This window comes from Procambarus clarkii, chromosome 86, assembly GCF_040958095.1.
Source record: "Procambarus clarkii isolate CNS0578487 chromosome 86, FALCON_Pclarkii_2.0, whole genome shotgun sequence".
Classification (NCBI taxonomy): Eukaryota; Metazoa; Arthropoda; class Malacostraca; order Decapoda; family Cambaridae; genus Procambarus; species Procambarus clarkii.
This window is the reverse complement of record NC_091235.1, coordinates 4,091,728-4,108,109: the sequence shown is the minus strand read 5'-3', so window position 1 is coordinate 4,108,109 and position 16,382 is coordinate 4,091,728. Positions and strand designations below refer to the sequence as shown.

General features: G+C 45.3%; 1 protein-coding gene across 3 annotated transcripts in view; it reads left to right on the top strand.

Moving 5' to 3' along the window:
- Window positions 1-16,382, top strand: part of prd1 (pruning defect 1) — a 133,589-nt gene that overhangs the window by 19,258 nt on the left and 97,949 nt on the right. For all 3 annotated transcript variants that reach the window (XM_045760038.2, XM_045760030.2, XM_069317016.1), the window contains exons 2-4: window positions 1,222-1,420; window positions 10,121-10,308; window positions 16,156-16,326. In XM_045760038.2, the coding sequence (XP_045615994.2) occupies window positions 1,222-1,420; window positions 10,121-10,308; window positions 16,156-16,326 (558 nt within the window). The remainder of the gene's footprint in view (window positions 1-1,221; window positions 1,421-10,120; window positions 10,309-16,155; window positions 16,327-16,382) is intronic.

The window sequence follows — 16,382 nt, the reverse complement described above, 5'->3', positions numbered from 1 at the left end:
CCCCACCATCCATCTAGTTTCCCCCCCACCATCCATCCAGTTTCCCCCCCCCCCACCATCCATCCAGTTTCCCTCCCCCCCCACCATCCATCCAGTTTCCCTCCCCCCCCCCACCATCCATCCAGTTATCCCCCCCCCACCATCCATCCAGTTATCCCCCCCACCATCCATCCAGTTTCCCCCCCACCATCCATCCAGTTTCCCCCCCCCCCCACCATCCATCCAGTTTCCCCCCCCCACCATCCATCCAGTTTCCCTCCCCCCCCACCATCCATCCAGTTTCCCTCCCCCCCCCCCCCACCATCCATCCAGTTTCCCTCCCCCCCCCCACCATCCATCCAGTTATCCCCCCCCCCACCATCCATCCAGTTATCCCCCCCACCATTCATCCAGTTTCCCCCCCCACTATCCATCCAGTTTCCCCCCCCACCATCCATCCAGTTTCCCTCCCCCCCCCCACCATCCATCCAGTTATCCCCCCCCCACCATCCATCCAGTTTCCCTCCCCCCCCCCACCATCCATCCAGTTATCCCCCCCCACCATCCATCCAGTTATCCCCACCACCATCCATCCAGTTTCCCCCCACCATCCATCCAGTTTCCCCCCCCCCCCACCATCCATCCATCTATCCATCCAGCCATCTAGTCCCCTCACCATCCATCCAATCACCCCACCATTCATCCTGCTGTTCTCCCAAATACAATATTCAAGTGCGATCGTCACTAGGCGGGAGACACTGGTAAACTGTGCGCGACTTGTCCCGCCCCTCGCCCAGCAGAACAGAATCACACGCTCGTTAATCCATACATGTACAGTATTAACAAACTCGAGCACCGAGGCAAACCTCGAGTACCGAGTCAAATTTTTCAAGAAATTGAGCTTGAGAACATGAAAAACGGAACACGGCATTTGAAAACCGAGGTTCCACTGTACATATATTTAGTTTGTAGATAAAAGCATATCAAGGTCAGTATTCTGGGTTATATCAGGCTGTTTTGCCAAAATGAAGATGCTGAAGATTAGTACTGTACTGTAATATATTTCATTGCATTGCACAAGAATTTGAATATGCCTAGTGTTTGTAAACTGAGTTGGCCTTCACTTTCATCTTTTAAATTTCTTTAGATAGAGTTTGAAAGTGAAGTTTAAATCATTCTGAACTATTATAAGTAAACAACCAAACGTACCATGTTATGTACTAATAATATGTACACCAACAGGCTCAACTGGAGTGGTGTGGTGTAGGATGTGTCCGAGCCTGCACAGGAAGATGGCTGGTGTTGAGTTTAGATGCTGCCTTATTACACGGACTTCACTCCCTCAATCGGGGGTATTGGCCAGTTGTTGCTGCACTCCTTGACAAGCAATCTCTTGCCACCATTACCATGCTTCCTTATGCCACAAAGTCACTGTCTAAAGGTATGACATGAATGCTTCTAATTAATCTTATGAGTTTTATTTTAAAATTATGCATTGTTTAGAATTTACTGTGTGCAGTAAAATACTGTATTATATAGATGTTTCTAAGGTCTTGGAACCCTATTTACGGTCTTGTATAAAATGATTTGTGTTCATTTTGTGTGTTGAATGGTGTTGTATACAAAATGACCTGTATCCAGGAAGCCTGCCCAGGACATTGTAACTACCTAAGTATAGTTATGGGATGAGAAGTACGCTCGTGGTGTCCTGTCTTCCCAGCACTGTCATAATGCTTTTGTGTATAATACATATGAGACTTAAAGTATTTTAATTTTATCAATGATTAATTAATATACAGTGATTATTTTCTTTGATTTAGAAGATGGAGGTCAATGTTATTTATACTGTGCAAGTTTAACATTTTGTGCTTAAAAAGTTGTGAAGTATCTTTGATTAGAAAGGGGTTTTTATATACTGTAGTTAGCAGATAGCATTATTGATAAATTTTGAAATTGAGAATACCATACAATACTTATGACCTCAGTATTTTAAATACAATTTTTGTAATAATTACTATATATATATACAATAATAGATATACCAGCAACTTCAGTAATTAAGAGGCCAATTCAGCTCATTTGTAACTCCTCTTCCTGATAGCCACATTTCTCTGCACTTTCATTGCGGTGACATTCCAGCATCCCTGCTTCAGGGAGGTTGTTTACCTCATATCTCTGCTGTTTGCGTAGTGACAGATTTCCCTGACTGTTGTACAGTGTCTTGTGGAGTTTGAAGCATTCATTTTGGAATCTTGTGATTTGGAATCCATGATTGGTTCCCATATCAGCTGTTGATGTTACTTGTGACTGTAGCTCTTGTTAAGAGCTACAGTCACAAGAGATTCTCATGACTCATGAGAATTCCTGGCTGCTGCTCTTGGTTTTTCCTATATGTAAACTGTGTGTAATTACCTAAGTGTAGTTACAGGATGAGAGCTACGCTCGTGGTGTCCCGTCTTCCCAACACTCTTTGTCATATAACGCTTTGAAACTACTGACGGTCTTGGCCTCCACCACCTTCTCACCTAACTTGTTCCAACCGTCTACCACTCTGTTTGCGAAAGTGAATTTTCTTATATTTCTTCGACATTTGTGTTTAGCTAGTTTAAATCTATGACCTCTTGTTCTTGAAGTTTCAGGTCTCAGGAAATCTTCCCTATCGATTTTATCAATTCCTGTTGCTATTTTGTACGTAGTGATCATATCACCTCTTTTTCTTCTGTCTTCTAGTTTGGCATATTTAATGCCTCTAACTTCTCATAGCTCTTGCCCTTCAGTTCTGGGAGCCACTTAGTAGCATGTCTTTGCACCTTTTCCAGTTTGTTGATGTGCTTCTTAAGATATGGGCACCACACAACCGCTGCATATTCTAGCTTGGCCTAACAAAAGTCGTGAACAATTTCTTTAGTATATCGCCATCCATGTATTTAGAAGCAATTCTGAAGTTAGAAAGCGTGGCATAGGCTCCTCACACAACGTTCTTTATGTGGTCCTCAGGTGATAGTTTTCTATCTAGAACCACCCCTAGATCTTTCTTTATCAGAATTCTTTAAAGATTTCTCACATAATATATAGGTTGCGTGGGGTCTATGGTCTCCTATTCCACATTCCATAACATGGCATTTATTAACATTAAATTCCATTTGCCAAGTGGTGCTCCATATACTTATTTTGTCCAGGTCATCTTGAAGGGCATGACAATCATCTAAGTTTCTTATCCTTCCTATTATCTTAGCATCATCAGCAAACATGTTCATATAATTTTGTATACCAACTGGTAGATCATTTATGTAGACAATAAACATCACTGGTGCAAGAACTGAACCCTGTGGTACCCCACTTGTGACATTTCTCCAGTCCGAGACATTACCTCTAATTACTGCCCTCATTTTTCTATCAGTCAGAAAATATTTCATCCATGTTAGAAGCTTACCTGTCACCCCTCCAATATTTTCCAATTTCCAGAACCTCCTCTTATGTGGTACTCTGTCAAAAGTCTTTTTTAGGTCCAGATAGATGCAGTCAACCCAACCATCTCTTTCCTGTAAAATCTCTGTGGCTCGATCATAGAAACTGAGTAAATTCGATACACAGGACCTTCCTGATCGAAAACCATACTGTCTGTCTGATATAATATCATTTCTCTCCAGGTGTTCTACCCATTTAGTTTTGATTAGTTTTTCCAATACTTTCACTATTACACTTGTCAATGATACAGGTCTATAATTGAGGGGGGTCTTCCCTGCTGCCACTTTTGTAGATTGGAACTATGTTAGCCTGTTTCCAAACATCTGCTACGACTCCTGTACACAGGGATGCCTGAAAGATCAGGTGAAGTGGAATGCTGAGCTCAGATGCACATTCTCTCAGAACCCATGGTGAAACTCCATCTGGGCCAACTGCTTTATTCTTACTTAGCTCCTTTAGCTTATTTTCCACTTCATCTCTAGACACTTCTATACGCTCCATGTTGTTCTGTGGAATTCTTATTGTCTGGTTCTCTGAAGATCTCATTTTGTACAAACACACTTTGGAACTTTTTGTTTAATGTTTCACACATTTCCTTTTCATTTTCCGTGTATCTGTCCCCCATTTTTAACCTCTGAATATTATCCTTTACCTGCAGCTTACTTTTAATGAATTTATAGAAAGGGCCTGGATCCAATTTACATTTGTCTGCTATACTGTTCTCAAAGCCCCTCTCTGTCTGTCTCCTTACTGACGTGTAGTTGCTTCTTGCATCTTTGTATCGCTGGTATGTTTGGGGGTTTGGCCTCTTTCTATGATGATTCCATGCTTTTGTCTTTTGATCTCTGGCCCTCTCGCAATTTCTGTTGAACCAACCCTGTTTCCCAGGTCTGCATGTCTGTTTTGGTATGAATGTTTGTGTGCCTTCATCATATATTGTGCAAAATTTGGCATACATCTCATTTACTTACTTGCCTAGCAACAAGTCTGACCAATTATACCCATGAAAAAAATTTCCAAGTTCCCCATAGCATCCTCTCTTGAAATCGAGTTTAACAACTGTTTCACTGTCCCCATTCTCTACTAGATTATATCGCATAGCGTATTTAATGTCCAAGAGGACGTGATCACTCTTTCCCAAGGGAGGAAGGTACTGGATGTCAAATACCTCCTTCTTTCCTGGTGAATACTAGATCCAGTACTGATGGAACATCCCCTTCCCTCATTCTTGTGGCCCGCTTGACGTGTTGTTACATGAATGTCTCCAAGATGAGGTTTACAAACCTGCCTCTCCAAATGTCCTCTGTTCTTGCCTCGTAGGCCTCCCAGTCTATTGCCTTAAAGTTAAAGTCCCCCATTACCAACAATCAGGATTTATCTTTGTCAGCTCTTACCATAATCTCTCTCATGACCATTATGAGGCCCTCTCGTTTGTCATCCAGTTCTTCCTTTCTCCATGTGTTGTTTGCTGGTGGGCTGTAGGCATTTAAAATTATCAGCTTATCATCTTGATTACAGAGCTGCAATGCCATTATGTCAATATCTCGAGGGTTTTCAAACATTAATTCTCTTACCTTCAGGTGTTCTTTCACCAGCACAGCCACTCCTTCCCCCTTCTTAGTTTTCCTGTCACGTCTCCAAACTGAGTAGCCCCTTGGGTACATGACCTCATTTAAAATCTTTTCTTAAAGTTTAGTCTCTGTTAATTCAACAATATCTGGGACTTTGAGCTTGATTATATCTTTCAACTCCAATATTTTCGATCTCACTCCATCTGTTGGTATATACTGTTTTCAGGAATGTGTTCCCCTTCCCTTTGTTCTTTACACCTCCTTCCTTTAATGATTTTGTTGCTTTATAAATATAGAAAAAAAGAGTTTAGCTCTCCACATATCTGCACCACCATGTGGATCCCCATTTTCCCAGTCTATCTTTCCATGGTTGAAATTGCCCATGATTAAGAGTCTTGAGCCATTCCTGCAGGCAACTGAAGCTGCTGCTGCTCTATTATATTAATGGTTGCCATGTTGTTCCTATCAAATTCCTGTCTAGGTCTTCTATCATTTAGGGGAGGGTTGTAAATGACTGTCACTATTATCTTGTAACACGGGGGGGGGGGGGGGGGAAGGTATTCTCGAATGATCCTTCCTCCTTTTTCCCCCTCTACCCGTATTCTTACTTTTTATTCTCTACCAAGGGACTCCAAAACTTTTACTAAAGCCGACTCCACGCCACGTGGTCCTAAGACGATTGACCGACTTAGGATTCTACAACCCGTATGACGTGACAGGCTTTGAGCAAAACCCTAGAGTCGCCTCCGCCGCCACCACCAGACCAGTAACACTGAGCAATGATCGAGGTCTGGATCGATCATGCTAATTAATCAACCTTGGGGCTTGATCCCCACTAGTAGCTTATAACCTCGGATCTTAAGTGTGGAATTAATTCACAATCAATGGTAAAGATGACTTCCGATTTGGTGTTAGAATCGGCGCCCCATTCAACTCTGCCTCGTAGGGACCACGTGACCAGGACAAATCCACATAAATATAACACACACATGGAAATAATAAAAATGCAAATTTACTAGCTAATTAATTTATTAAAAGAAAAACTAAAACAAAATCTAAAGATGAGCACTCCCTATCAATCTACCATTCCCTACTTGGCAATGAATTGACTATCCCTCTAAATAACAATAGCAACTATACCTCTATGTTGACCAGCTTGCGTGGAGTGCTGGTCTTGGGGGGGGGGGGGGGGGGGGGGAGAGGCGAGATGGTTGACCTCCCCCAGTTGATCTCGAGCCCACACTAATCTCTCCTCGTCTGGTCTTCCCCAGACTAGAGCATTGTATCCTTCCGCATAGTCTAAGTTTTACCAAGTTACTAGCCAGGCTTAAGTTTAACAATTAACCTCTGTTGCACTGAATTGATCCAGATTGGTTGAAATATTTTACTGAAGTTAAATAACACAAGCCTCTTAAGGAAGGCTATTCCCAAATCTAAAATGGCTATTTAACCTTTGAGAAATTACTGAATGTGGGAACTCTTGTGACCTGTGACCACCAGGTCACTCAAATTCTTCCGTGCCGAGGTCTAGTCATGGATAGTGACGTCACTGATGGTGACTTAAACTCTTTCTCCTAATAATTAGAATACTCTTGATATTATAACCAGGAATATTATACAATACAATTTGAATGCAAAATGAATAAAGGCTAATTTCTCTAAATAAGTGAATACTATAGGATGATTCATTATACGAAACTATGAAAAGGCGTCAATTATTTTCACCGCGAATTCCCTGGGGTCAGGTCCCGGGTCACCACGCGGGTCCAGCTTCCCATTCTCCCTTGTAGATAAAACATTCTGGATAATTCTTACAACCAGCCTAGTTTGTTACAATCTTAGGTCCACCCATTGTTATAGTTCCTGTTATGTAATCTCTGAATCCGTCACAGCCCGGAATTTCTATCTCGTCAAAACTCTGTCCTTCCTTATCAGCAGGGCCACTCCTCTGCCTATGTGTGTGTGTGTGTATATAACATAAATATATATAAATATACATAAAATATTGTAATAAATTTTAAGTATTCATATATTGTCTTTATATTGTAAGTTGTTTCACAATCAGAAAAAATTGATGCTCTGTTCATAGGAGATTAATATACAGTATGCATATATACATAAGCTACAAACAGAAATGGCAGTATTAGGAAAATGTTAGTAGTTTATTGAAGTGTAATGCTAAAGTAAAAGTGTTAATCTTGTGGCATCCCATCTTATATTCATCATATTGCTTTTGAAGCTTCCAATGGTGCTAACACACATTCATCACCTTGTTGGGAATTTTGATCAACTCATTTCAGTCTTCTCTTTTTCCTTGTGTCTTCCTATGGCTCAGGCAGTGTAAAAGATAAAGGATTTTCCCTCATCAACTAGTGTTTGATTCATTTTACAATCTACTTGATCCTTGTGGTCTCTTAAACTAGCAATTTAATAACCTCCTTCACCCGAGAGCCTTTAGCAGCCTGTGTGAAAGTTTTTATTTGCCATGTTCTTCACTAATGTCACAATCTCTGCCTGACAATTTCACTTTTGTTGCTGTTTTTTTTTAGCTATCTTCTCTTCATTTACACTACCTAGAAATTTAAATTTATATCATGCACATTCTTCTCTGCTTTTTTTTATCTGCATTGCTGTATTGTATTTATCATGACTGATATTACATTTTCATATCCTCTATGACCTTCAGCTCCGCAGTCTTGTGACACTTAGTATTTTGTCCATACAGTAGTCTCCTGTGCTGTCACCCTTCCTATCTCCACCTCTTTTGCTCTCTATTCTCCACTCTAATATTAGTTTTTGCTTGTCTTCAATGTTTTTATTGTTATTTTTCTGCTGCTCCTTTCTGAGACATCTGTTGACATTAGCAAATCCCCATGTAACTGGACTTATGACTTTGGGACAATACTTGTCCAGAGTGCGCATTGGTGCTCATCTCTCTTGTATACCTTCTCTCGTTTCACTTTTATTAACCTTGGGTTTGTTGCTTGTATTTTTTCCCTTATCTTCCCCAGTAAGCTCTTCCTTGAACATGAAGATCTTACATACTCTTCCAATTTTTCACCAGATGCTATGGTGAACTATAGCAGAATATTTGTTAGAGACACTGAACATCACCACCTCCAGTGAAGACTTGACTGGTAAATAGTGCTCTCCTCCGGTAGCTAGTGTCTTCTTCCTATTGCTCAGGATGTCTTCCTGTCACCGACACAAGGGGGCTTTGCTTGCAGTTGCCAAGTGGTGGTGGTTTTTCACTAGTTAAAATAAGGGTATGTAATAAAGTGTTTCATATGCAAAGTGTAGCAAATAGGGAAGTGAAAAAAAAAAGATATCTCCTTCATTTTCCCCTTAGCTGTTAATACAGTGGAACCTCTATTAACGAGTGGCTCTATTAACGAGTTTTTCCAGTAACGAGCAAGCCACTCTCAGCAAATTTGTCTCTATTGACGAGCTCGCCTCTATTAACGAGTGAAACCACATGGCGCTTCCTAGTGTCTCGCGGGTTCTCGCAAATTCTCGGACGCCTCCGACGCCAGTGTTGTTGTTGTATCTCACACGACAAGCATCCCTCTGGATTTATTTGAGCTTTTCTTTGAGTTTTTAGTGGTTTTGCGACTACAATTTGTAACACACGATGTCTCCAAAGAAGCTGCTTGCTAAGGATAGTGTTGTCAAGAGGAAGAAAGACACAATTACTGTGGATTTAAAGAAGGAAATTATAGCAAAGCATGAGTGTGGTGTCTGTGTGATTGATCTCACAAGGAAGTATGGCAGGTCCTCATCAACAATTTACACCATTAGTAAGGGAATGAGGAGGTAAGGGAGGGTGCTGCCTCTTCCACTGAAATCAGGGAAGTGTTTGGAATGTTTGAAAAGGTGAACTCATTCGTGGAAAAGCTGCCCTGATAAAGCAGTGACAACCAGGTTGTGAAAATGTTTAATTAATTTATCACTTTGTGATAACACTTTATGAAAGTGTTATCACTTTCGCAGGTATATGTCACTTGAACGTGACACACTTTTTTTCTCTTGAATGCACCCAAACACCGCGCTCAAGCGTCATTTGAGCAAATATTTCTATAAAATCCAATTCTTATCCGATCGACTTGGGAATTGTATACATGTTTGCCATGAAATTTCCGTTTTCTTTAATAACTACATTGCCTATTTGAGAAAACGGCATTGTATTGTATCTTCGTGGTAAGACTATTATATTGTTGACACAACGAGTGTAATCAACGTAGTTTTTTATTTGGTGCTGGTCTAACGCATCCTTGTGTGACATTTGAAATGAAATTTGGGTGAAATTCCCAAGAAGAGAGAGTCCGCCTGACTCAGAGGTGGATTCCCCTTCCACACCATAACCCCTCTCCTCCTTCCCACCTCTCCATCGTCTCCCTCAAGCCAGCAACTACTCTTCATAAGGTAAAGTAAATATTAAAACACTACAACAAAACATTTATATTTACATGTGCAATATTATATTTACATAAAAAAAAGTCATACAAGTATGGATGTTTTTGGGAGTGGAACGGATTAAATTTATTTCCTTTATTTTAAATGGGGAAATTTGTTTCCAAAGACGAGTTTTCCAGGTAACGAGCTCGGTGCCAGAACGGATTAAACTCGTTAATAGAGGTTCCACTGTATTTAGATAATTTTATCCTCCCCTAGATAAGAAAAGGTTTATGGGGTATAAAAGGTTTATGGAATGTTTATGGGATACTTAATAAGAGTGAAAGTTGTTAATCCATAGGTGGAATTCTGTGATAGTGTACTAAGAAAATCTTGTTTAAAGGAGTCTCAAACCCCCAACAAGATGATGGTTTAGATGCTTGTTGGTCGCACGCATGTTGCCCAAAGTAATTATGGTACTTTTCGTTTGGGAATTTTGTTTTACAGTGCTGTATTTAAATGAATTGTGCTTCTGGTTAGTGTCTTTACACACCTTCACTCAAATTGCTTCATATACTATATGATATAAATGTTAGAGAATTGCTGTCAGATAAATTCTTTGTTGACAGTTTTGGGAGCCTTTTGTAAGAGGCTCCAAGGTTGGTAGCATTTTCTTAAATACGTAATTAATTTTTGTTTTTTCTTTGAAGGTCGGTCTTGGGTGTGCCTGTGTTTAAATGACGGTCAGCTAGAAAGTTACTTGCATGTATTAACCAGCCATAGAGCTATGCTGGAGGCTCATTATGGATCCCAAGCACTACTACGAGACCCTCACCGGGCACACCTCCTCCTCATGCTGGCTGCTGGGCTCGAGCACCTTAGGTTTGCTATTCCAATGGTAAGCATCCTTGTGGAAGTTACTCATGTATCATAAACCATCTAATTTTTTCTTAACACTATCGGTGACCTAGTGGGCGACCCGCTGTGAACTCGCCACCACCCCCAAATGTTTATACTCTTCAGCTTTCTGACCTCAATTTTCATGCTACGTCATTCAATTTGGTATCACAATATTATTATATTAGCAACATTATTAGGATAATAAGAGCTATAAAAATACTTATTTTAGAAATGATTTATTAATTTTATTATTTTGAGGCCGTAGGCCACTGTACTGTAGACAAATTCAATTGAAAAGCACATGCTGTGTGTCCAGGGAATAGACCAGTCAACCCATGCACAAGTTGTTTTGAAAGCTAGAGCCAAATGCATAAATAGTTTCTCAAATAGCAGATGTCCATCATATTACAGTATAGTTTCTGGGGGGAGCCCCGTTGGCTCCCCGGAGCTATCCAGGCTGGATGGATATGTATACTGTATCTGTCTGGCATCAGTCAGTGCATGGAGTTCTGCCTACTGGGGACCACGAGCCAGGACCAGGGGCCAGATTCACGAAAGCACTTGTGCAAGCACTTACGAACCTGTACATCTTTTCTCAATCTTTGGCGGCTTTGTTTCTAATTATTAAACAGTTAATGAGCTCCGAAGCACCAGGAGGCTGTTTATAACAATAACAACAGGTGAATGGGAAGTTTTCATGATTGTAAACTGTTTATTAAATGTAACCAAAGCTGTCAAAGATTGAGGAAAGATGTACACGTACGTAAGTACTTGCGTAAGTGCTTTCGTAAATCTAGCCCCTGGCCCCCTCTAAAGAGGCACGAGGAGCAATACCCTATAGAGACCCCCCCCCCCTGTGGTTGGGAGCATTCTATGTCTGCCATCGACTGGGACAGGCACCCAGAAAGGTAGGCTCTCCAAAACAAACCCCTATTCTGGTAAAATTATTGCGACCGAAAGCCGAACAGGTAGACAGATCTCCCCAAATGAAAATTAGCAAACTAGCATGACTTCATCATGTCGCCATGCCGCTGTCTGTGCAACCCAAACCCCGATCCCGTCCCTGCGAGGGGGAAGGGGGAGCCCCAGACCCATCCGTCTGTGACCTAACCTCCCAGTTCTTGGCTGATGGAAGTCTGGTGCGGTCCTGCCACTGGCTCCAGTTTTTCGTTGCAGCTCTGTGCCTTGTGGTGTGGGCTGACCCTTCAGGTGGTGCGTGAGCGGGGAGTGATATTCCATGGTACTCGGGCTGCATGCGCCTAGGGTCTCTTTCCCTAAGTGCCCTGTAAGTACTGCCCTTGGGGCCACCTTCCACAAGTCACCTTGGGATCTACCTCTGCTGTGCTATTTACTGCTCGGTATTTGGCCGCCCTTGGGGTCAGCTGGGGTTTTTTTCTTAGCCATGTTTGTCTCTGGGTATGGGGTAGTTTTCATCACTGGCAGGGGCGCAGGGTACTGCACAGGTAGTTTTCACCATTAACAGCGGCCGGCTCTGTTCTGCCTAGGTATGCTATTCTCTTGCGGAGTTTTTCTTTTGTGTTTGTTTTCTGCCTGGTGGGGGTCTGCCGTTCTGGTCCCCCATCATTCTTCTTGGGGTGTCTTTATCTCTCCCTTTGTGTGGGTGGTCCTCCCCACTTGGCCTCCGTGAGTGGACACGTCCCGGGGGTTCAGCTTTAGGAGTTTTGTTGGTAGACTTGGGCGCCGGTCCGCAGTACCCTGCCTGGGCTTCCCTTAGCGTGTTATCAAGGCTAAGGGTTCTGGAAAACCCCATGGGGGGCTACGTGGTCTGATAGATGTGACCCCTGAGTCCCCTCTCGCATCTTGCGAGTTTGAAGATCGCTCTGTCCCCTTGTCTCAGGGTGACAATCACCGGTTTTGCCTTTGCCATGCTGCCTGTTGGGTCGGTGATTGTTTTGACCCGGAGTCATGCGACGTATGTTGTCTCTTCATATTCCAGTTCACCCAAGCTCCTGATAATGATATGCGGGTGCAGGCAGCTAAGGCGTTGCATGCTAGATTTAAGTTGCTGCAACGCGCTCGGTTGGTTACGGCCCCGGATGCCCCGAGACTGCCCCGTTTTGGTTATAGGGACTCGGGACTTTGGGGTGGGAGTCGCTTCAGCTCTGGTTCTCTCCGCCTCTCCTAGTCCTTCCCCGTCTGTAGTTCATTCGGTCTCCCCCCCCTTGCTTCCGGCTCCGAAGCGTCTTGAGGGTTTCGAAGTCGGGGCAGGGTCTAGTTGGTGTTGAGACTCGGGCGGTCTCGGAGGTGTTCCCTTTTGGGGTTGTGGCGGAGACATTCAAGCCTGGTCCTTCTGCCGGAGCTTCTGGGTCTGGCCATTGGGCCCCCTTCGTTCCTACTTTTTTGGCAACTCCTGCTTTTTCTTTGGAGGTGGGGGGTTTGGAGGCTGGCTCGGCCCTGGGTCCTCAGGGTGAGGTTCCCGGGGTTGGGGTGGGGTTAGCTTAGGGGCCTTGGGTCCCATTGGACCCTTCCTGGGTTTTTCTGCCTGCCGAGCGGGGCTTGGAGTTACAAGGAGAAGGGTTCTCTTTAGCTCCCTCTGTGTACGAGTTGGATTTGGTGTCTACCCCTCCCCGGGTTCTGTTCCGTAATCCTGCGGTTCTTCGGTTCTGTCTTTCCGGAGGTTTCTGGCTTCCCGCGTCTCGTCTTCCGAGGTGCGGGAAGCCTTGGCAGCTTACCTCCTGCGCGACCTGGATTATGCTTTCGTGATGGATCCGCGTTTCTTCGTGTATGGCTCTTCTAGTTCGGAACTTCATAACGAATCCAGTACAGAGTCGTCCTGGTTGGCAGACTGTCCTCTTTTCTTGTTGGAGGCTTGGCACATGTTCTGTCGGTCCTGCGTGCTTGAGTGGCGAGAGAGACTGTTGGCGTTTCAGGTTTTCCTGGGGGGCGACTTGGAACATCTCAATGCTTGTTTGTTCGCCACTGCCCTTCCGCGGGATGTTGGTGTCATGCAGCTTCATGTGCTGGTTCTTTGTGGAGGATTTGCATACTCGTGGCCTGCATGCTTTGGCCCTGTGTTTCTTCTCTCTGAGCTGTCCTCAGACTGGCTAAAGTTGGATGTGGGGGACGCTCGGGGCTGCTGCCGGATCCGATGCGCTGCCTTCCGCGGTGCAGGCGTCGTCTGCTTTGTTGAAGCTCTTCGCGCCACTCTTGCATGATGCGGTTTTGTGGTTCTGTGCTTCTCGCCTCGCGTGTCGGCAGGCGGTGCTGGCTTCTTCCTTGGATTCCTCTTGGGCTCAGGCTCTTTGGTTGTCTTTGCCTTTTTGTCTGTTGCCGTTTGCTGACTCTGCTGTGATGCAGTACTGTACCTGCAGGCGGCCTCGGTTAGTTGTCAGCCTATGTCTGAGTTGTTGTTGTCCCGAGGGGTTCGTGGGGGGCCTTCCCGGAGGGGTCGTGCCAGGGCTCGAGGGGTCTTTTCGTCGGGGTAGGTCATTGGTGCCAGATTCGGGGCAGGCGCAGCCTCCGGTTCCAGCTGTTTCTGGTCGCCCTCTTCACCGCTTGGGTTCTCACAAGACGCTTCGGCCGTTTTGCAGTTCGTCCCATTGACGGGGCGATGGGGGGGGGGGGTGCCCTCGCCCTTGTAAGCTTGTGCCTGGTCCCACAATTCGTGGGCTTTTCGGATCATTTCGTGCGGCCTGTGGTGGTGTTGGGTGGCTTCTCCTCCCTTGGGGGGTTCGGGGCTGGCAGGGCAGGCCTCTTCTCCTGCGCTGTCGGGTCTTCTCAGAGTAATTACCTAAGTGTAGTTACAGGATGAGAGCTACTGTACGCTCGTGGTGTCCCGTCTTCCCAGCACTCTGTCATATAACGCTTTGAAACTACTGACGGTTTTGACCTCCACCACCTTCTCACCTTCTCGCGTGGGTTCGCCTGGGTGTGGTTGAAACGACGGTGTCCCTTAGGTGGGTTTTCCCTCTGTTTCCGGTCCCAAAATGTGTCGGTGCAGACCTCCGGTTCATTCTGGACATGTCCCGTCTGAACCCGTGGGTTTCTTGCCCCTCCTTCAGGATGACTACTCTATCCCAGGTCCGTCTTCTGTTGGAGCCAGGCGCTTAGATGGTGTGCCTGGGCCTCAAGGACGCGTATTGGTACGTCCCGGTTCACCCAAGGTTCAGGGACTGGCTCGGTTTTGTCGTGGGGAATCGACAAAACGTGCCGCTTTCCTTGTCTTCCCTTCCCTTCCCTTCGGGTTGAATCTGGCGCCTCGCGTTTTCATGCGTCTTACTCGGGTCGTGGTGTCCCGCCTGCATCTGTTAGGTGTTCGGGTTCTGGCCTACCTCGATGACTGGCTAGTTTGGGCTCCCAGCCAGTCCGCGTGTCTGTTCACCAGGGATTTAGTTCTTTCCCAGCTCGCTGGGTTCGGGTTCTTGGTGAACTGGAGGAAGTCCCATCTGGTTCCCTCTCAGGTTCGGTCTTAGCTTGGTCTGGTTTGGGACACTCGCACCACTTCCTTGTCTCTGCCTCCGGCGGCTCTGCTTCGCCTGTGGTCCCACCTTTGCCTGTTTCTGAGGGATTCCCGGGTCACGCAGCGGTTGCTCGAGAGTGTGTGCAGGATCCTGAACTGTGCCATGATGGTCTACCCGCCGGGTCGGGTGTGGCTTCGTCGGCTGTTCTGGTTCCTTCGGGGACGGCCCTTCCGCCTCTCTCGCTATCGTTGGGTTTGGCCTCCGGGGACTTTGTGTTGGTTGCTGCGTCGCCGACTTCCTTTGCGTGTTTTTCGGGGTTCAGTGCCTTGGCGCCTGCCTGAACCCTCACTTGATGTGTACACGGACGTGTCGTCTCTTGGCTGGGAGTTTGTGACCAGTGCTCGCCAGCCCGGCCAGGGGTGGTGGGGTCTGTCCTTCCGTCAGGCTCACAGCATGGTCTGGGAGTTCACGGCGGTGTGGATGTCGCTCCAGAGGGTTCGAGTCGTTCGCGGATCGATGATCCGGCTCATTCGAACTGCTCCCCAGCGGTTCATTGCCTGAACCGAGGGGGTTCGATGTGGTCCTTGGCTGTTTGGGGTTGGTCACTTCGGGTGACTCGGCTGCTGAATTTTTGGGGTTTGGCTCTCTCTCCTGGCGGTTCATGTCCGGGGGGTGTCCAACATCTTGGCGGACGGCCTGTCTCGTTTCCTTCCCCATTCCATGGAATGGACGGTTGACGCCGACTCCTTCAGTTGGCTGTGCCAGATGTTTGGGACTCCGGATGTGAATCTCTTCGCGTCGGCGGGGTCGGCGCCTTCAGGCAGAACCTGGCCCCCTCAGAGAGGGGGGGCCAGGTTCTGGCTCGTGGTCCCCGGTAGGCCTAGAACTGCACCTACATTGACTGATGCCAAAAGTTTGGATTATCATATCAGTCTGGATATCTCCGGGGAGCTTCCGGGACTCGCCCAGAAAATGGTGTTTCATTGCATTCAATGCTAGTTTTTTTTAATGCTTTCAGGAAAAAGTTGCATACAGTATTTAAGAAAATATTTTTTATTCACTCAACCATGTAGCCATGGACCACAGTGAAATGGTTAATGGGAAAAGCAGACCCATTGGCAAGTAAAACACAGGTTGTTTGTGCTTTAAAGGAAATATGAATGGCAGTTTGACAAAAGGAGAGATAAGCTTCTGTTAATGAGGTGAGAATTAGTGCAGGCATGTGTGGTGGTGATGGATTACATTGAAAGTGTCAAAACACGCTTTCAATGATATGGGAGGATTAGTGACCATGGCGGCTACTATTGGCTCTTGTACCAGTACTGGAAAACTACTTTTTGCATTTGTTCTGGCACTAATAATTGAAATATTTATTGCTCTAGTGCCATGTATGTACAGCTATTAATATCAATTGGCATGAACAGGATGTGCCAGGTTGGATTCAAGATGAGGGAAGTGTTGGGAACTCCTCCAGTACTAGTGTGAACTCCTTGACCGTGTCCATGACAAGCATGTGCTCCTCCCTCCCCTCACCGTCCCAGCAAGACACTCTTGACGTTGACACTACATGTTCAGAAGCAATGGAGGAAAGTTGGGTAAGTGTATGTACATTACATTAATTTAAAAAAAAAAAGTTTACATAATCGGGCAG